We start from the raw sequence: 20,983 nt of genomic DNA on the forward strand, positions 1-20,983 counted from the left end.
AGAAGAGTTTTATAGTCCACAAATAGATATTTACACCAGTAAAACATTTCTGCTTTGATGTTTGAAAAATAATAAAAGTAAATTAATTTAAAATAAGGTGTTAGACTTTTATGATGCTTTCATAAAGGAAAAAACTAAAAGGAGGAGGTTTTGGACAAAAATGCCACAATTTTTATTTTTTTAAAAAAAGACATGCTGTCAAAAGAGAAACTATCAAAATGGATATATTTCAAAGCTAATTTAATATATACTATTTATCATGGCTTTTAAACTTAGTCTGTCAGATCTGCTTAGACAATGAAATTACACAGCACAGACCAATTTTAATTTAGGATTTACATGTTATCTGACAGCTATGTCACCTAAGATAATTATTCAAATTGAACACCATCTTATTTTCATTTTATAGCTTTTTACAAATCTCAGTTCTAGGAAATTTATAATATGACTTCAGCAATGTCCCCGTAAACCTACAAAACTAGTAGTTACTGTCTTCAGTCATGTCCGAATTTCTGTTTATAACCCCATTTTACCTATTATACAGCTTTGCTATATTAATGCATCAGGATGAAGGCATCTAAGAAAATAACTTTCCTAAAGTTGTGTGTTTTCTTTTGGAAAGTAAAAACAGACTGCCATTTTCAATAGTGTAAAACAAAGATAACAAAAAATGAAGTTAAAATAATTCCTGCAACCTCCTATCCTCAGGGCAAAGGTCTTAAAGCCATTAGAGGCATCCCTGGCCTTTCTTATGACAGCTTTGTAAATCAGGTTATTTTATGAGACTGGACATGTATATTTGATAGAAACTAGAATTTTACATTTTCCAAAAACTTTGCTTACAGCATGCAGACTCCAATCTGGAAAGTAGGTTGGTGGAGTTTTCCTGGAACCTGCAGGTTCATTTTCAGAGGACATTGTGTGCCTCAACAGCTCTTGGAATTCATCTTTTCTGAATGGGAACTGGGGACAGATCGGTGCAGCAGGAATGTAAGCATGAGGGTGTATGTGCCACTGGCAAAAGGAACAGCCCAGAGCCTACACTGCAGACCAGAGATAAAGGACTGTTCAAAGCAGGTGAGGAAATCTGAAGGATCACAAATGAAAATGGGGAGAATAAAAAGGAAGGACAGGGTAAGATGGAGGATGGATCATACATGGTACAAGATTTTTTGTGATACAGACACCAGACAAGCAAAGAGAATTAAGATTTATGTTTACTAGTCTGAAGACAGTTTAATTTTAGCTAAACCTCAGCTACAGCAGAAAGCCAATGCCACATACTCAAGTATGTGGTTACAGAAAATACCACAGATCCTGGGTAAGCTGTGAGGCAAAAGGCTGAAAGACAAATGCCTTCCTACCATCTGAGCAATGGGACATCCAGGATGGCCTACATGTGCATTAGAATCATACTAACTTTAAAATACATTTTTAACCTATACTAGAGTGATCAATTCACCTCCTTGCAATGTTCAACCTTGTTGAACATTGTTCTTGTTCTTTTTGAGCTTTTCTCAAAATTGTTTGTGAATCTCTTTGTTGTATGTAAGTTCATCAACAATTATCTTTTCACTTTCATTCCTTGTTGGTTCATTACACCCAGCTAAAATCAGAACTTTGTGGTTTTAAATTCTGTGGCCAGAATATCCTATTGCCAAGGATACTAGCAAACTACAATTCTCCCTACCTGAAGACGAATTTCATTTAAGAGCCTGAACCTGCAAACTGAGAAACTCAATTCTTTGCTTGATGAGTCCTGCGAGTTACACAGCTGACTGCTGCAAAATAACTTCAACTGCTGCCAGAATCATAAAGAAGGCAAGAAAAGCTGGCTGAATAGACAACAGAAAATCAGAATTGCTTTGTATTAGACTCTGCTTAGATGACAAGGTAGTGGGACAAATCAATATTCAAGCAAAACTGCTATTAACGTCCAGACATAACCTCTTAAGAAAAAGAATATTGATGACACTTGTTCTAGAAAGATGACATCATATGGGGATCATTGAGAGTGCACAAGCAAGAGGTTCTGGCTGTAAATCTCTGGCATCTTCATCCAAACATCATTATTGACAAAGCATTTTAGATGTGAGCCTTACAAAAAAAAAAAACCTTTTAAAAAAAGTCAATGAAATTATTTGAAGAAACACAATCATGAAAATAACTTCAGGTGTGCAATAATGGGGAGGATAAACCGGGGGTTTCAGAAAAATCTCAATATAGGACTCTACTACTTGACAGAAATAGTATTAGAAAAAATATTCTGTTCTGCCTTTTTTTGCCATTGTTTTCTACTAGAACAGCCAATCACCTCATACAATAGTCATTCCATTTGCCCACATCTCTTTTCCCAGTGGTACCATTACTATTTATTTCCTTCAGACTATTTTTGCCTTTTTTTCTTGCCTACTAGTCTTGCTTGAAATATTCTGTTTTCCACATAGCTCCTCTTTCCCCTACATATCAATGAACATTAAATCTGTCCGTACTCCCACTCTCATGACAGACTCTCAGTACTAGCAGACTTTTTCTACAGCTGATACCAAAATTCCTCCTTTCTTACTTCTATCCTTCCTCTCCTCTGCACAAGTCTAAATTTAAGTAATTTTATGCACTAATAACTACTGCATTGAGCTTAAAATGTTGCAGGATGTCCCTCTGAGCAAGACCTAAGCAGAATAATTCTTCAAGGAAAGCTCTTGCAATCATCCTTGCTCATTTCTTTGGGGGCAGTGGAATTCATTTTTCCCCTGAATGAGCATGAGCTGCTTGTCTAAACAGTGGGAATCCCCTGAGAAGGATGGAATAGAATATGTAGGCATGTGATCTCAGAGTCTCATAGAAAAAAAGCAGCACATGGTAAGAATTAACTAACTGCTGAATCTCAGAAACTTACTGTGCATTCAGAATTATCATCCTTTGGGGATATTTTTAATCTCCCAAAGGCATTTTTTCTTGGGTAATTAAACACTAAAATATCTTCAAGCCTGAAGTTTTTAAATCTAGTTCTCTAGAAAACATGATTCATTTCAAGCAACATAAGGAGCTGCAGAAGTTCTCTGCCCTGTGTTACCATAAGTATGAGTGCTTGAACATAAATCTCAAAGGCTTTAGTCTCTTCACTTAACTCCTGCTCACTTCTTTACTTTGGAACACAGGGGGCAACCTGTAGTTCATGCCTAGCCATGAAAAAGGATTCCTGCCTTGCTTATTGAGGATCAAAATGTCTTATAGATTTTCTGCATAAAACAAACTCTCTTCACAATGACATAGGAGTCCCACAAAAGTGCTTTGAAAGATGTAAGTCCATATGACAAACAAGAAGGAATGTGTATGCTAATGGCAGCAGGGATTGTAACAGCAACAGCTCAGCCGACCCAAACATATGCACAGAGGGGAGAGCAGCTCTTCAGCTGAAGAAAGTGCAGAAAACGAGTCAGAGGAAGCATCAGAAAGCACAGTGCAACTGGAACAAAGCTGTCCCCCAGCCCCTCTACTCCAACAGCCTGCTCTGTGCCAGCAAGGGCACAGTGCCACCAGAAGGGCCATGTGCTCTGGTGACCTCTCCTTTCTTCTTGCCTGACAGCCACAAGTTGCTTTTTAAATGCTGGCGAGCTGAAGGAAGGGCTTGGTGGACTCTGACCTTGTCAGGCTCATGTTAAACACAGACTGTCAAGTGAAGAAAGCAGAGATCTAAGCATTCATCATAAACCAGGTGTGAATATATCAGCTTGATTGCTCCTAAGTGCTGAACATTGCTCCCATGAACAGCAGGCAGACAATCTTGCAGGGCAAACCTTTGCCCACAGGATGCAATCTAGCAATCTCCTGGTTGAACATTTGTGACTCACTTCACTGCTTGTTTGGGGAAGGAGAACCTGGCTCCAGTGTAAACACAGCATTCTATATCATGGGCACACTATACATGTCTGACAGGCTGCCTCCAGAGAAGTGCTGCTCACTCCTCATGAGCAGCCAAATAGAGCCTGTTATCAAAAGCAATGACCACAACCATTTAGCACCATCACTTCCTGTACTAAGTGACCCTTCTATTAATACTTTCTCTGTGAATCTTCTGTCCAAGCCCCAACATCTCCTCCATCCTCCACTCTGGAAGCCAGAGCCCAGAGCTGACCAGCTGCCAGTGAGGTCTCAGTGCTTGCTGTGCCCCTTGGTGACTGCACAGCTGCTGCTGGAATAAAACAGTGGCTGCAGCTGCTGCTGCTCTCTGCTCCAAGGTCAGGCCAGGAAAAGTGGGTGCTCCTGCAGCCAGCTCAGCCCAGGTGGCTGCAGTCTGATGTGTTCCCAGGAAACCTGCTTTCTTTTCCTGGCTTCATTGGCTGCAGTCTGATGTGTTCCCAGGAAACCTGCTTTCTTTTCCTGGCTTCATTCCCATCCTTGGGAAAATGACTTTGACTTCCTCTATTCTCCCCCACCCTTTACCTATCTTTTGTGATCAGACCATGATTTTTTACCTCGAGTTTATAATTTGGTTTTCTTTAGTTTGGAAAGAAAAAAATACCTTAAGTAGGGTAGGAGCATTTTGAAGAGGCAGGGAAGGAAAAGAAGAGGGGTGGAAAGAGAAAGTACTCTGCTGTCAGTAACAAAGTTTGTTGGGAAAGTGGAGCAGTACAGATAAATTATCACTGCCTGGGGCAGAGGTGAGAGAGATAACTGGTACAGTATGAAGTAAAGGTGGAAGTTTTAGTAGCTGGTGAGGTTATGAAGTTGCCTAATGGGTGCCATGATGGGAGGCATTTGCATTTGGTATTAATGTGCAAACCATGCACATTAAAACACATCCTGTGTTTGTTATCACTGAGGCCTCCGTTGAAAAATATCTCCCTCTAAACACTTTGCAAGCTGCAGTAGTGGAGAAGATGCTGGAGAACAGGGTGACAGCTCCCTGGCTGTGTGGCTTTGGGAAGTCAGAGTTCAGCAGCTTGGCATGAACATGTGGCAAACAGGAAACTGCCGCCAAGAAAATACCCTCATAACAGCTTAGGAGACGCTGCAGCTTCTCCTGCCAACCAGTTCCTGCTTCTCTGGAGGCTCCCAAGTGACCCCTGACTCCAGAGGCTCCCAGCCAGGCACTAGGAGGGATTGCAGTAGAGCTGCCTGGCACAGGGATACTCAGGCCCAGCCCTGGAGCAGCAGCTGGGCACCCCTGATTTACACAGCTGGCTTCTTTACAAAGGCACCACTGGACACAGCAAAACCTGCTTTGGGATTCGTGTTTGTGTAAAAGTTATAATAAAATCTGTATCTGCAAGATAAGTTAACAGTGAACAAAACACTTCCCAGGTTCCCTCTTAATCCATGAAAACCCAACTTTTCTTGAGCCTTCCTGTGCAAAACTGTTCACTCACTCTCCCAGATGTCATGTACACTGCAGTATAGAGACACTATATTAAACATTTTGACATCACCTACAATTGTGTCTACTGGCTCAGACACCTTCAGCACTTTTTTTTTCCCTGACATCTTTAGTACTTCACAAGTGTTGGAAAATAACTCATGATTTTCATACCCATCTGTGCTCTCCAAAGGAGTCCAGAAAGCAGCCAAATAATTCAGTGATTTTATTTTTCAGCCATTTGTGAGACTTTTTTTTACTTTTGATTTCCTACTGCTTAGCACAGCCAGCCACTGGCTACTTCACACATTAAGATCTGAGCAGAGCCTTGGGTAGCACTTCAACCAGTCTTTTGAGCAGTTTTATTTACTCCTCAGAGCCCCAGCAATCTCAGTGGCACATTTTTGCCACCACTTCTTTGCAGTACACTACTAAGTGGACAGCTGCTCACTATTTGCATATTCTGGCAAAATCACAGAATATTCTGAGTTAGAAGAAACCCACAAGGATCATAAAGTCCATCTTTTAAGTGAATGGCCCACACAAGGATCAAAATCCACAACCTTGTCATAATTAGCACCAGATGTGTTTTTTCCCCCTTAAATAAAGAAGCAGAGAAGAATACCATGGATAAAACTAATTTTTATCTTCCAATACTTAAATTTCACACATTTTTGGCAGATCACTACCCCTCTGGCATTTGCTTTTACTTTGCATGGCATTAATTTTTCAGCATTTTTAAAGCTTTGGCTTTCTGGTGGCTTTCTTCTTTCCTAGCAGTATTAATATTATATATTGATTTACCTGTTGAAACGTATAGTCCCTGCTGTCCTTATATTTGGATGTCAAAGTTATTTAGCTACCACTTCATTTGTCCAGTGCTTGCTTTTGATGGAGCTGCTTGGAGCAGTAGTCTGTCATTTCAATCTCATTTTCCAACACCACTAAAACAGTTTTGCAATTACAGCTGTACCAGCATTAAAAGCTTCTGCTAAAACAGCTGTTATGAGACTGCACCCTAAACCACTGCACGGCCCAAGTGGAACACGGGGTTGAATCACAGGCCACACTCGAGTAAACTAGAATCATTCCTTTCTTATTCCAAAATGCAGCTAGAAAGCAAGCAGGGGGAAAGTGATTAAAATTATAAACAAGTTGCAGCACTGCTGGTTAAGTTAACCATACAAAAACAAGAACTGGCACAAGCTCCAGTAGCCAGACATAAAGGCACAGTGCTTAGAGCTCTGCGAGTTGATACCTTGCGTTTCCCAACAAATTACCTTCAAAAATGCGTCGAATGGCACGCTTTTTCTTTTTTTTTTTTAATCGGTAATTTCCCAAGTACCTATTTTAAGGGGCACTCTAAAATACCAAGAGCATGCTCCGAACACCAGCAGGCTCCGGCCGAGGGATTTGGGGAAAGCAAATTTTAGCTCGGAGCGTGTGTTAGCACCAGACAAGCCCACTCATCACTTGGTGACTTCCACTGCTCTTGGCAACAGCTGCCAGCAAGAGGGACAGGGAATCCCCCTCTGTCCAGATTCCCCGCTGTCCCCGCGCGTGGAACCAGAAGAGCAGCTCTGGACAAGGGCTGGGGTCGAGCAGCCTTTCGACACCGCCGGGGGCGAAAGGGCCGCAGGGCAGCCCCAGCCCCGTCCGCACCCACTGGCCCAGCCCGGGGGCGGCCGGCCCGCCGGCAAATCCCGCCAAATAAGGCGCTGGCGGGCGGCACGGAGGGAAGCGGGCACCGAGCCCCGCCTCAAGCACGGCTCCCTCGTCCCTGCCCGCCGCGCCGCAGACGCCTCCCCGGCCCGCTTGACGAGAGCGGGGAGGAATGTGTTTCCGGGGCGGGTAAAGCGGAGCGCGGACCTCCCCTCCCCCGCGGGCCGGGCTCCCGCAGCAGCTCGGAGCAGGCGGCGGCGGGCAGCCAGCGAGGAGCGAGCCTGGGCGTCCCGCCGCGCCCAGCCCAGCCCAGCCCTGCCCAGCCCAGGACGCCGCCGCAGCAGCGAGCCGGGCGGGCCGGAGCGCGCCCGCTGCCCGGAGCCATGGCCGAGGTAACGGGAGGACGGGCGGGGGTCGCAGCTGGCCAGGAGCGGGATGAACGGTGCCCGTGGCCGCCCTGGGGCTCAGCGCCTCGGGCGGGCTCCGGCGGGCGGTGCGGGACTGCAAGCGCCGCTTCCCGCGCCGGGAGCCGCCGCCGCCCCGAGTGCGGGTCCCTCGGCGCCGGTCCCGGGCGGAGGAGGGGGCGCCGCCTCCCGCCGTGCCCGCCCGGCGCTGTGGGCGGGAAGGTGTCGGACCCAGCCTGCGGCTTCCTGTGGCGGCGGGCCGGCGGCCTCGGGCCTCCTGTGTCGCCGGGGCCGGCCGGGCCTTTGTCCGCTCGGGGCCGGCCCTGGCCCTACCAGCGGGTAGCGGCCAGCCCGGGCAGCGCCCCGAGCCCTCTTGTCCGAGAGGGACGGCACCCGTGCCGGTGCCGTGCCCTGTGCCCGCCGCCGCCTCTCGCTGGTGGTGCCCGAGACGGGGGCAGCACTCGGCTGGGAAAGTTTCGAGCGGCTTCCCGGGCGTGAGGGCGAGGGCGGGCGGCCGGAGGAGGAAGGTTCCTTCTACGGGAAGCGGGCGCTGGAGTTACAGGAATGGGAACGAAAAGAGTGAGGCAGTGCAGGAACTTGAGTACTCCGGGTTTGGACCTGCACAGATCTGCAGAAAGCGAGCGCTGAGAGCGGGGTCTGTGCAGTTTGAATGACGGGATGGTCGCAGTGCAGCGTTTGGCTGCTCAATCCGTCCAAACTGGCTCTGAGCCTCTATAGCTTGATATGAACTTCTGTCGGGGTGGAGTGGGAATGTGAGGCCTCTATGCCATGTCCCACACGGGGATTTCTGAAAAATCTTAGAGCAGTAGCGCAGTGCTTTGTCTCCTCTTACTGCCTTCAGTTACTGGTGGTTGGAAGGGAACATGGAGCAATGGGAAATTCATTCTGACTCACTGTTCAGGCCCATGTCAGATGTCTTTATGTTATGGAATAAGTATCTGACTGCCTGCTAAACTCATTAGGTAGTCTTTGTGACTGTTTATGAAAAGCTGATCGGCGTTCATGTTTGCTTCTTCATTTGTCCTTGACAGAATACAGCAGTCCATTCATGCCAGCACATGTGCACATAGCTGTTGGGTGAAAAATGTTGATTTTTCTGGTAGATTTGCCATCGCTGCTACAGTCCTATTCATGCCAAGGTACACAAACTTTCAGGAGTAACGATTGTCTCCATTTACATTAGTGGAACCACTCACGGCTAATGCTACTTGTGTGCTAAAGTGTTGAAATTAAGCAGGACCCTACGTATGTGGAAAAAGATTTAAATAACTTGTACTCCTGGCACGCAGATCATTTAGTAGGTGATGGTAGCAGTGTGAGAAAAATTAGTTTTGAGAAATGAGGCAGCTTGGTAGCAGTGAGGGGATTTTGTTGTTCTTGGTTGTTTGTATGGGCCTTTTTAAAGTAGTATTATACTACTAGAAGGATGTAAATTAGACTAAATTAAGCAAGACTAAGAGAAAAGACATTCATTGTCCACATCCATCCCAGCGATGAAACAGACAAAACCGATGATTCATTCTCCTGTCACAAAAAATATTACTTGCCTCTGGGTAGTGATTAAGTAGCATTTTGCAAGCTTGCCTAAGGCTCTATTTATAAGGGTTGCAAAAACAGTAAGCCATTGGCAATAGATTGGCAAGACAAGGCAAGTTTAATATGTGAACACCTTCAACTTTTGTCCTTTTCAAAGATGTCTCAGCTGAAAGGTGAAAAGCTGACAGGCATGCATAATCTTACCATAATCAAAATTGGAGCTGCTAAGTGCTGTATCTGTTTGCCAGCCACATGATAAATGAACCATATTTATTTCAAAATGAAATGTCAGCAGTTAAAACTCTGTTGTTCTCTGTGGGTGCAGCCAGGGAGCTCATTCTGCTGTCTCTGTTCAGGCATCTGATCTGTGCCATGGCCCCAGTAAGGCCCACCCTTGTGAAGGACTTCTTTGGAGGGATGCTTGTCTCTCTGAGAATGTGCATGAATTTCTGATGCGAGTGCAGAATTTTAGTGTCTTGTCTTGAGTATTTTAAATGACTCAAGTGCTTAGCCTTACGCCACTTCCTTTGGGAAGCTATTCCCAAAGCTGAAAAAAAACTGTCTGAGAACTTTTCCTGCTGTTCTTTCTTCCTGATTCATGATTTCATTCCTCTCTCTATACCTCTCATTGGGTAGCTCTGCTGTAGTTCAGATTTGAAAAAAGCTTGTTTGCTGTAGCAGTAGCTCAGGAAGTAGATAACTTGGGTGGCAGAAAGGTGAACTTGGGGAGAGCCGTGCACACATGGGGTGGGCACGTGCTGTGGTCTCCCTTGCCCTGAATACAATTCCCTTGCTGCTGCTGCTGGTATGAGTGCCCGTCAGTTGTTTGTAAATAGTTGTCATGCCTGCCTTTCCACCCAGTCTCGATTTAGTTGGGTGATGTGATGCACACTTCGCTTGTGGTTCTCCCAGCTTCTCATCGGTCTGCTGCAGGCTTTGTGCTTGGCTGTGGCTCTTGGTGCTGAAAAAGGTGCTGCAGCTGTGATTGCTCAACAGGCTGTGAAGTACTTTGTCTTTTGGGACCCTTTTAGTAAGCAAAGGCTCTAGTCCTGCATCAGGCTCCCTTTCCTTCTAGTGGACAGCCATGCAGAGTCCCTGTTGTTCCTCTCCTGCACATGGTCCAGGAGCCTGGGTTTTCTTCAGTGTGGGCCTGCTCATGGTGCCTCCTGCAGCCTTTGCTGGTGTCCCCTGTCACTGCTGCACTGGATGTGTGACTGTGCTACTTTCTCTGGTAGTTCTCTTCAACATGGGGTAGGGAATTGGTTTTGTGGAGGAAGCTTGCTGGCCACTGCTATACCTGACCTTCCTCTTCCTCCTCATTGCTTTCCAAGTGTGTCTTGTACCCCTTCCATGTAAGACAGACTGCTGTAATCAGTGAGGCATTGCTCAAGTGAAGTTAAATCAGTATTAATCACTAGCTTTAAGATTGCTCGTGCCACCTCATGAGGCACTTGGAAAAGACATTGATTAGATAGATCCAGAAAAAACAGAACCCATACTTAACAATAGCAGAGCCTATTCTGCCTCCTTTGGTTTTCTAGAATGTCAAGTGACTTATTTTTTCCAACTTTTTTTTTAGGATGGCCAATCCCATTGGCATCCTTTTAATTCTTAGGGGCTGCCATCAGCCCTCTGAGAGGGAATCCTTGTTGGGAGTGCCTTTTTTTCTTTTTTCCTTTGCCTTTTAAGCTGCTTCTATTGGTAGAGCTCATAAAGCAATTACATTAATTTAATCAATCTTAAAAATGTAATTAAGGCAATATGTAGTTAGATTTATTTTGGAATTGTCATTAAAAAGTACTTGCCAGTATGTGTACTATTCCCCCATGACTAGATTTTTAAGTCAGCTGCTATATTCTGTGCCTGGTAGAAAATTTCCAGTTTCCCAGCAGCAGAAAACTCAGAGTTCAGTCTGTGTTTTCCTGCCTCTCATTTCCCATCTGTCCTTATATTGCTGATTCTTCAAATTGCTTCACTTGCCTTGCTTTGAAGTCACCTTCTAATAGCAGCATTCTCACTGCCACTTCTACTCCAGGTTTCTCAGGCTTCTGTTGTGGTGTAGGTGTGCAGGGACATTTTTTAGACAAACACATCTCAGACCTGTACATGACAATAAGTTTTTGTTGTAGGAGAGAGTTAGCTGTTTTTTTCTGAAGAGGATGTTTGTTTGCTTTTCAAAAGGGAGGGAGTATCACAGATTTGAGAACAAATGAATAGATGAACAAATTCAGTGGCTCTGTCTCCTGGACAGATACTGGCAATATCTGTGTGTGATTTAATGCTCCTTTTGTGTCAGAAAATTAAAATCTGTTGGATAGTTCTAATGCTGCTGACTATTGTCATTTATGGTGACAAATATGTTCTCCTTTTTACTGTGTAGTTCCTCCTTGCTCTGCTCTGTGGTGTACTGCGTTGACAACTTTCTATAAAAGATGATGTTTCTTGTCATGTGGTAACCAGAGGGGACCACAATATTGACCAGAATCTGTCAGTTGTTGTGGTTATGGCGTTTCTGGGGTAGCCTACAAAGCCATTTTTGTGTTTACCCACAAATGGGAAGACATATTCTATTTCTTCTTCTTTTTTTTTTCCTAATTTGTCCCGCATAGGTGTGGTCCAATAACCTGAACTCCCAAAACTGTAAGTCAGAATAAATTTATGAGAAGACTTTTTCCTCTGAACTTTTTTCTTTCCCAACATGTGGATTATTAGTGTAAGAACCAGTAAAAAGTATATATGGCTTCATTGTAAGGAATTGTTGTGTGCTTTAGCTGTGTGAGTTTCTAGCCCAATGTAAGACACATCTAAGCTTTCTAAGCAGCAGTTTGTTGGAATGTTATGCAGGAAGTGAAGATTCTAACTTCTGTGAATGAAAAATGAGACACTAGGCACCTTGTTGTACATCACTAAATAATATGATTGCCTTTTTCACTACTAAAGAAGCTCTCTTTAGCAGAATGTTACTATTAAACATCCTGTATTTTTGTGATAACCACCTTCTATTATTTTTCTATTCTTAATCAGAGTGGTTAGTGGACTTCCTAGGCTATTGTATTTTCTCATTAATGGATTGGATATGTTCAGAAAGATGGTAATAAAATTTGCACTTAACCAAGCACATGGTAGGGGAATTAGCCTGATGAGACTATAATATTAATGTTTTCTTTTGCAAAAGGTCATAGAATTCCTACTTGGAATCATCTTTGGATATCACCTAGCAGAGGCTCTTAAATATTTTAGTGATTTTTTTTTGTGCTATATCTTTTTCACTTCTCTTTACAGTCAGATGCAAAACGGCTTATGAAACATGCTTTCTGTCTTGAAAGCAGTTTCATGTGTTTCATTTTTTTTCTTTTTCAACAGCAGCAATGAAATGCCATTAGTATTCTTGTGGTTTTATTAGAGGGGAAGTTTTGAGTAACAGAACTGAGTCTGGAATCTTAACTTTGTTGTTGCTCATAAGAGCTGAGAAGATACTGGTCTTTCCTTACCATTCTATTAATTCCTTTCTGTCACAGAAAAATATTTTGCAAATCTTTGTTAAATTAATGCAGTTCTCCCATTTTGTCAGCAAATCATTAGACTATAAAATTCACTTTCTCAAAAATTCTAATCTGTAAGACCATGTTTAAGTGCAGATTCCTCTTTATAATGCTCATAAACTGCAACATATACAATACCTAATGCCAGAATTCCCTCCCTCAAATAATTGGCATGATATTTGTAGTTCTCCTATTTCTGCTCTGGGTTTTGTATGAGATCACATACTTAACTTAGTCCTAGCTTTGACTCACTTAGTTTTAACTTTTGCTCTTGGTACATTCTAGTGTAAAAGCAGGAAGGGCTGTTGTTTGTATGAATTCTTGTTGTTTTAAGCTACAAATTTCTCTGTAGTATTTATACTAAAAGAAGTACCTGCATTTAATTTTCTATTATAGCTATTAACAATATATTTTAAACTTTGTAGATGTACAAGTAAAAGCATTTTCGATGTGGAAGCTGAATGGAAAAAGAGAAATATTTCTTCTTTTCTCGTCCTTTGTGGTAGAATGAAAAACAGTAATTATATATTGGGCTGAACTGAAACACTGAACTTACCCTCATTCAAAGATGACTGATTTATGGTTATTTAAAAGAGAAGAAAAATAATTGTGTCAGATTAATTTAGGAGGAGTCAATATTTCACTTAGGAAATGGTGATGAGTCAAGGTGGTATCTTGGATATCAGTGCATACTTGGTCTCTGGAAAATAAATCTGAGACTGGGATGGGTAGTTTGGCATAATCTTGTCCTTGAAGTAAATATTGAAATAACGATGTGTCCATTTGGAAAGGGGGATAAGCTGATATTCTGGTGTTTCTTAATTTTCTTTGGTGGAATTGTAGTTTAATGTGTCTTAACATGTGATTACCTTGGGCAGTGGCACCAAGAGCCGCATCTTCCCCTTGTGCAGGAAGCTGCATCTGATCTGTCCTCATCAGCTCTGGGTCCTTGTAGGCTGGCAAGACCTGCTGGGAGTGATCTTCCACAAAGCAGAGGATGCTCTTCCAGTGAGCAGTGGGGTAACCAGAGCGTCCAGGGGCATCCTGAGGACCATAGGAGGTCATTTGAAGGACCTGGCATTCCAGTAGCTTGGCCAGCATCCTCTACAAATTCAGCTGCTTAAGCATTAAATTGGCAACATCCAGCTCCACCTAGATCCTCAGCTGTCTGGTGTTCCAAATCTTGGGTAAAGAGGTTTTGGATAAAGATGAGTACAACTAAAAGGAAGGCCTGTTTCTGAAGTGGAGATAAATATGAAAGAACGTCATCTTTTTGATGTTAAATCAAAGCACTCCCCCAGGTGTCAAAAGATGACACATTTTAGTAGTTGGTTATAAATAAATTTGGAATAAATTTTGTATCAGGATGACTTCTGATACTGCTGACACATCTTTGAGAATGGAGTGGCTGAAGGCTTTCTGCTTGTCCAGTCAGCAAGTGAAATGCTCCCTCTTCTGTTAATGAAAAGGAGAAATGAGGAAATCTTTGCTGTCGCCATCCACAAGGTTGGCTAGGGTAAGCATGGTTGATGTGCTGCCAGTGAATTCTGGCTGGGCTTTTTTCTTATTACACTGATGTTTTATTTTCTTGTGTATTAGGAAATTAGTTTTAGTGGGCTTAGGATAAAGTCAATAATTACTTTCTCAGAGCTTCCTTCTGTGCTTTTGCAAGGTTGTGTTTAGTGTGTGTTATTGTGCTGCCTTTGTGATGCCAGGTGGAGATTGTCCCACAGCTGAAAGGCATGCTATAGCCCATCTGCATAAGATACAAGGCTTGACAGTTTTTTAATTGTCAATTTGCTAATTTTGTGGCAGAATAGATTAAAAATCTGTCTTTCAGTGACATATGAATATAACTTATGTGCATTTCCGAAACACCTAAAAGTGTAACATTTTAGAAGGTAGCACTTGTTCTGTGTAGTTCAAAAATGGGGATGATTTTTTGTGTTGTTTTTGTCACTTCTGTGCAAATACAAATCAGTGTGAGAAATTAATGTACAAGAATTTCAGTGTAATTTTTCCTGGGTGTGTACTTCAGCATAAAAAAGGAAACAGCAAATTTCCTTTTTTGGAAGAACATGCTGTACATACCAGCTATAGGTTGTTAAAAACCACTTAATAAAATCAATAAACAGCAACAAACATTTTTTTCTGTGTTTGTGTTATCTTCCTCCACTACACATGTTGTTTACATAACTTTTCTAAAACTAGACTAAAATGTTACACATCTATGTTACAGATATCTCCTTTCAGTGAAAAACTCAACTTCAGCTTTAAGGAGTAGCTATACTGTGTAAGATTACTGCCAGCATTTTTGCCATTGCCAGCTGTCTGGTTTGGATAGTAATAAAAGAGTTTGCACAAATACTGCCTCTTTTTGGTGCATAATTCACAATGAAGTTTCATTTTCTAAATGAAGAGTATCTGTATTAATATGGTTAACATGTGTTGTAGCTGGAAGCAATTTTAATGCTGTGTCACTGCAGAGTTTAAAAAAAAAACTCACTCATTAGTGATAACTCAAAACTCTGCAGCAGACAACTGCTTTTCAAATGTCTCTGAATTTCATATTTTGTAAAATGTTCCATTGGCTTTTGAACCATGAATTCAACCAAAATTGTGTTTAATTTTCATAGGAATGTGGTTCTGCAGCAATTTATACCAGCGCTAGGTCTCAACTGTCCCTCCTGCCTCTAGCTGTGCAGTTTAGCCATCCTCCTTGCATCAGCGGTGGAAGGTATAGGCCTGTACATTGAGTTATTGAAATAACTGTTCTGGCTGAAAAACAGCTTGGCCAAAAATTCATTTTCAGCTAGGTCAGTTGTTGCAGCTGGGAGATCACATGCATTGCAAGGGACGTGCTTTAGAGCCAGGGGACAAGGGGAAAACGTGCAACTCATAGAGAGAGTGGCAGAGAGATCTCTGCCACTGTGGCAGTCCAGAGATAAGTTGGCATAAACTGCTGTGGAAACTCACAGCATCTGCTCATGCCTGCTTCAGTGCTCTTCTGACTTGAGTAAACCATGTTAACTTGCTAGATCAGGTGAGAAATCACTCAGCAAGGTGTTATTGCTCAGCTTGTTCCACTGGCTCAGCTAAGGGGCAAAAGTATCATCCATAGTTGGCACCAGAGAGATGAAGGGTGCAAAGTGTGGAATTTTAGGGTCTGGAGAAGTTCAGCTGTCTCCTGAGTTCTCTAGTAGCAAACTGGTTGATGTACTTGGCTACTATGAGAAATCTCACCTTTTACTATCTTTTGCAGTGCTCTTAGAAGCAGCTTGTGGACTCCAGGCTTAAAATCTGCTCTGGAAAGCAGCAAAAGTGTATGGATAGGCAGATTGTTCTGGCCAGAACTGCTTTTTATGAAGTACTTTGTGATGAGTCTGGGTGGTTTTGATTTTTCTATTAAAAAGTCTTTTAAGGTTGAAGTTATTTTTTTTTCCTGAGATTGATGAGCTTTTTGCAAGTGCTCAAATTTGCATCAAAATCTGGATAAAGTCCACTGTTTGTTTCAGTTTGTGCTTCTGCCTAGCCTTTTATCACTGCCATTGAATTAATAATCATCATTAATTATGTTCACAAAAATATATAACTGTGGTGGTTTGACAGGAAATTTGTTTTCTGGGATGCTGTGGTCAGGCCAATGGGTGTTCAGATTTTAATATTGGCACCTAATGTGGCCATTGGGACATTGGATCTGCCTCTGAGCACATGGGGTTAAAGCAGGGCTCTCCCCTGGGAGCCTCTCTTGAGTTCCAGTCAGTGAAAGGTTCAGAGCTCCCCTGCCCGGCTGCGGGCTGGGCGGGGCAGGGGCAGCCGTGGGGCCGGGTGCGGTAGGCCCAGGGGCAGCCGTGGGGCCGGGTGAGGTAGGCCCAGGGGCAGCCGTGGGGCCGGGTGAGGTAGGCCCAGGGGCAGCCGTGGGGCCGGGTGAGGTAGGCCCAGGGGCAGCCGTGGGGCCGGGTGAGGTAGGCCCAGGGGCAGCCATGGGGCCGGGTGAGGTAGGCCCAGGGGCAGCCATGGGGCCGGGTGGGGTAGGCCCAGGGGCAGCCATGGGGCCGGGTGAGGTAGGCCCAGGGGCAGCCATGGGGCCGGGTGAGGTAGGCCCAGGGCAGCCATGGGGCCGGGTGAGGTAGGCCCAGGGGCAGCCGTGGGGCCGGGTGAGGTAGGCCCAGGGGCAGCCGTGGGGCCGGGTGAGGTAGGCCAGGCCCTGGACAGGAGGGAGGGGAAGGCCCCTGCAGGATGGAAGGGTGGAGGAGCACTGACAGCCATCCGGCAGCCACCCTGCCCCAGGAGAGACAGAGAGAGAGCCTGTGCCTGTGCTTGTGCCACCTTGAAATTTAATAGTGCCTGGCCGAGAAGGAGAAGGGAGGGCGGTGAGAAGGTGCCCGGCTGGGCAGCTGTGGGAGTTCTGGACAGACAGAGCCTCAGATTTTTAACCCTTTTCTTGGATGATGGAAACCTTACAAATGCTAATCCTCCTGGAGCTGAATGAGAAGAGAGATAGAGATGAGATAAGAGGAAATGGGCCATGAGAGAAATAGAGAAGAACTCAGGTGGAAGAGATGATGGAGTAGCTTATGCTGGACTCTTTTTGTGTAGCCATGGACAGAGCCATGTTTCCTTGTGATACAGGGACTGCATTCTAGGGGGAGGCAATGCTCAGGACCAAGAGGGTTCCGTGTGGGTAACCCTCGGCCCCAGGGGGTGAAAAATATGGGCGGGACAGATGTCCCAAAGTTGAGACTGTGCCTTTTTGGAGTGGGACGAAGCATCCTTAAAAGTCGACCCTAGAAGCAGCTCTGGTCCATGTTCAGTGTTGAGAGCACTGGACATGAAGGAAGAGGTCACCATTGGCACAAGAAGGACTCCTTCTCCTCTTGATGAACTGAGGATTGAGTATTCTGAAGGGTGGTGCCAGACCGAGAGTTGATGATTTGGGGGATGTAGTGTATTGGGAATTTGGTGGGGAGGAGGAGGAGATGTATTTGTGAAGTTTTCATTTTCCTTGTGTGTTTCTTTTTTTTTTCCTTTCCCTTGTAGTTAATAAATTTTTTCCCCCTAAGTGGGAGCCTGCTTTGCTTGTTCCCGGTCACATCTCACAGCAGAAACCAGGGAGAGAGTATTCTCATGGGGGCACTGGCATTGTGGCAGTGTCAAAATGTGACAATAACATACATATGAAAAATTAAATATATATAGGATTAAATTATATTCAAAATCAAATATATATAGGATTAAATTATATCCAAAATCTCAAAATCTCATAGATACAGATTAGTAAGGCTGTATGTAGTTCTGTGGGATGACCAATTTTTTATTGTTTCTACATGATCATTTTTGTGGACACTGGCATTAAGAATGTTGAGGACAAGTTGTTCCAGTACAAGTCTCATTCTAATTGTGTTTGAATAGTGAATCTTTTTAAAAAGTTGATGTTAAATATTTGAATATTATCTGTAAACATTATTTTATGTGCTTGCTATTCAAATTCTGAACTGAAATATGAATAAACAACAAACCTAAAATCCTTCAGTGTTTTGTTCTTTGCTTCTGTTAATTTTTTCAGCCAACTAATTTATTCTGATAACCTGTAAAAATAAAATCAGAATAGTTCCCCAACCCAGCTGGCTGTGTTGCAGAGCATTTATAAACAATTTATCCAAGATCAGCTTAGGGTGGTTGGCCTGTGACAGCCTGAATTTAGGCTGATTCAGCAGCAGAGAGCCCAGTGTAATTTTGAAGGGCAGTCAGCCTGACAGCCACCTGCCCCTTCTTAGAAGCTGTTTCCTCAGCACTCCTCTGTCCGTGTGGAGGTCTGGTTTTCACTGAGGCTTACAGAAAGTGCCATTTGACACACAGGCGAAAGGAATGGCCCAAGGTCCAAGAGGAGCTGGCTTGGATAGAGGTGGGGGAGGTCCCTGAGTTGTTAGCACAGGGTCAGAGGTTGCTGTTGTGGAGATGCTGCAGCACTGCTGATTCTTTCAGCTGCAGTTTGCTTTCATCTGGGTTTTGGCCTCTGAAACTGTACCCTGGGTGTTAATGATAGCTCCTGGTGGGTGAACTCTGCCGTGTAACGACAGACGAGTTTCCGCTGAGTGTTCTTTGTGGTGTGCCAGCTGCTGGCTTCCTGCAGTACCCGCAGCAATAGCCGGCAGCACATTTGCAATTGTTTTTTCTTAAAGACATAGATGAGTGAGACACTGCATGTATTGAAATTCTCTAGCTTTTTACCTAAGAACATACTTGCCTCTGTTCTGCTTTTACTTTAACAGAAAAGCTTGGATTAAAGTAAGTTTAACCAGATGTTGTGATAGTCATGGAGGCAGTACAGCCTCGGAAGCATCAGTTACAGTCAGCTGTGTAAGAGCTATATTTATATGCTTAACTAAACTTTTCGTTTCCCCGTGTGGATAAATGCGAGGTTTAAGTTGCACAAAATTAAATAGTGTCTTTATGGGAGTAGTAAGTGGTGCAGAGTATGCAGGAATTTAATATACCACATGGAACAGACCCCCACGTTTTCTACTAGAATGGCTTAAATCATTATGTGGCATTCTTGATTGTAATCTGTCTGTGATGGAAATGCTAAATGTAGCCAAGAAGTCTTGTAGGCTGGAAAAAGCTATGTAAACAAGTTAAGTATCCAGTTCACACTTTCTCCCACCAAAAAAATTATATTTACTAGAGTGAAAATTAAGTTATGTCAAAAACAACTCATGGTTCTAAAAGCATTTGAAAAGTACTGAAACAACAGATTTTTTAAATTCTGTTTTAATCACAGTTGTGTGAAGAGATGCTTGTAGTAATGAAAATCCTGAAATATTTGTTACAGAAAAATGCCTACTGACAACAGCAAGATTGAGTATGGTGATAATTTTTATAAATTTCTGGAGACAACATGCTTTGAGTCAGTAAACTTGTGATGAACTATTGGAAGCTTATGTTTGAAAGAGTATGGAAAAGGGATATTTTTGACAGTGACAGTTCTAACGAGAAAAAAATGACATATATTTGTTATTGGTGCATATCCACGCTGTATATTTATCCTTAAAGAGGAAAGTTTCTATCTGTGCATGTATAGAGGTGCTGTAGGTGTAGCAAACACTTTAAACCACAGCAATAAAAACCAGAAAAAAGTAGCAATAGGCTTGGTGTGTTTTAGTGGTTTAGGCTTGGAGAGTTGCTGCCTTTGCAGGATGCTTGCACACCAGCATAAGCAGCACAGGACATTGTTTTTTCCTTTCCTAAAATTCGAAGAGCTTCATTGTATCCTTGTATGAATCCTCAGGTTCTGTGGGCAGGATGCAACAACGCAGGGTTTCATAGGCACAACAGTTTAAGAAGTGTAGAGGAAGTTGTAGTTGCAGACTGGATTGTCAGAGATGTAATTGTTATAGCTTAAACTAGGTATAAGCCATAGGTAATCAACATGTAAAGCACATTGCTGACGTTTTAATGAGCTGTAGTTGCAAGTCTGAGTGCTCTGCTGGACAGCATGCAGAGTTGTATTTCTCTCCTAATTTAGTGTTGAACTTTAAGCACCACACACCTGCTTTGTTAGTCTAGTTTTCCAAAATACAGCTGTCAGAGTTCATGCTGTAAATTGCAGTTCATTGATACTTGCCTGATAAAAATATTTAAATAAAAAGGAACATTTTTGTGAGAAAGAGTACCTGACTTGGCTCTTGAACTGTTTCATATATGTGGTCATCATGCACAGGTTGCTTGTTCTTGTGAGCTGTGTCAAAGTACTACCTGTCTTTCAAGCATTGAGATGCTTTCCAGAGTAACTCCTGAACTGTGGAATCTTGGCTTCAAATTATGATTCAACAGGTCAAGAAAGTGTTATACAAATCATCTCTTCATGTGCATACAAACCAAGCCAGGGACAAGGATGGTTAATACAGCAAAGCAGTGTTCTTAAATTAGTAATGATTTGTGGTATGGTAGTACTGTGAAGATCTAGTCATGAGTTACAAGCTGTCTGTGCATGGCAGTGTGTACACACACTGTTTGAAGAAAGGTTCTTCCTTCAAAAGTGGTGCTGAGTAACCAGTGTTAATCCTGCCTGCACTACAGTGCTCTCCAAAAAGCCTGAGAACAAAGGGAAGAGATCAAGGTTGCACTTGGGGTTTGTTGACTAGAAAGATGAAGGCTCTTTGTCAGTAGCTGCATCTTCAAGTTGCCTCTGTGTATCTTTTTCCTGTTCTTTTACCTTCTGTCAGCATGAAATTCTGACATGTGTGGGTTCTGAAATAGAGATATTTAATGAAAAGACAAATCATGGTGTGATTCTTGGGACTGTCCTTTGCAGGGCCAGGAGTTGGACTTCAGTGATCCTTGTGTGTCCCTTCCATCTCAGAATATTCTGTGAATAAATTGAGTGGGCTTTAGTAGCAATAGTCTTCTTTACAATTTGCTATGGCACTTGTTTTTCTTGTGATGAGTATTACTTAGGT

At 43.2% G+C, this 20,983-nt stretch overlaps 1 protein-coding gene across 1 annotated transcript in view; it reads left to right on the plus strand.

Annotated features, from left to right (window-relative positions):
• Nucleotides 1-7,309: 7,309 nt before the first annotated feature.
• ITGB1 (integrin subunit beta 1) overlaps nt 7,310-20,983 on the plus strand; it is a 45,153-nt gene continuing 31,479 nt past the window's right edge. The window contains exon 1 of the mRNA XM_066551666.1: nt 7,310-7,413. Coding sequence (XP_066407763.1) covers nt 7,405-7,413 — 9 coding nt within the window. The 5' untranslated portion in view covers nt 7,310-7,404. The remainder of the gene's footprint in view (nt 7,414-20,983) is intronic.

The sequence above is a fragment of the Molothrus aeneus genome, chromosome 1 (assembly GCF_037042795.1).
Source record: "Molothrus aeneus isolate 106 chromosome 1, BPBGC_Maene_1.0, whole genome shotgun sequence".
Lineage (NCBI taxonomy): Eukaryota > Metazoa > Chordata > Aves > Passeriformes > Icteridae > Molothrus > Molothrus aeneus.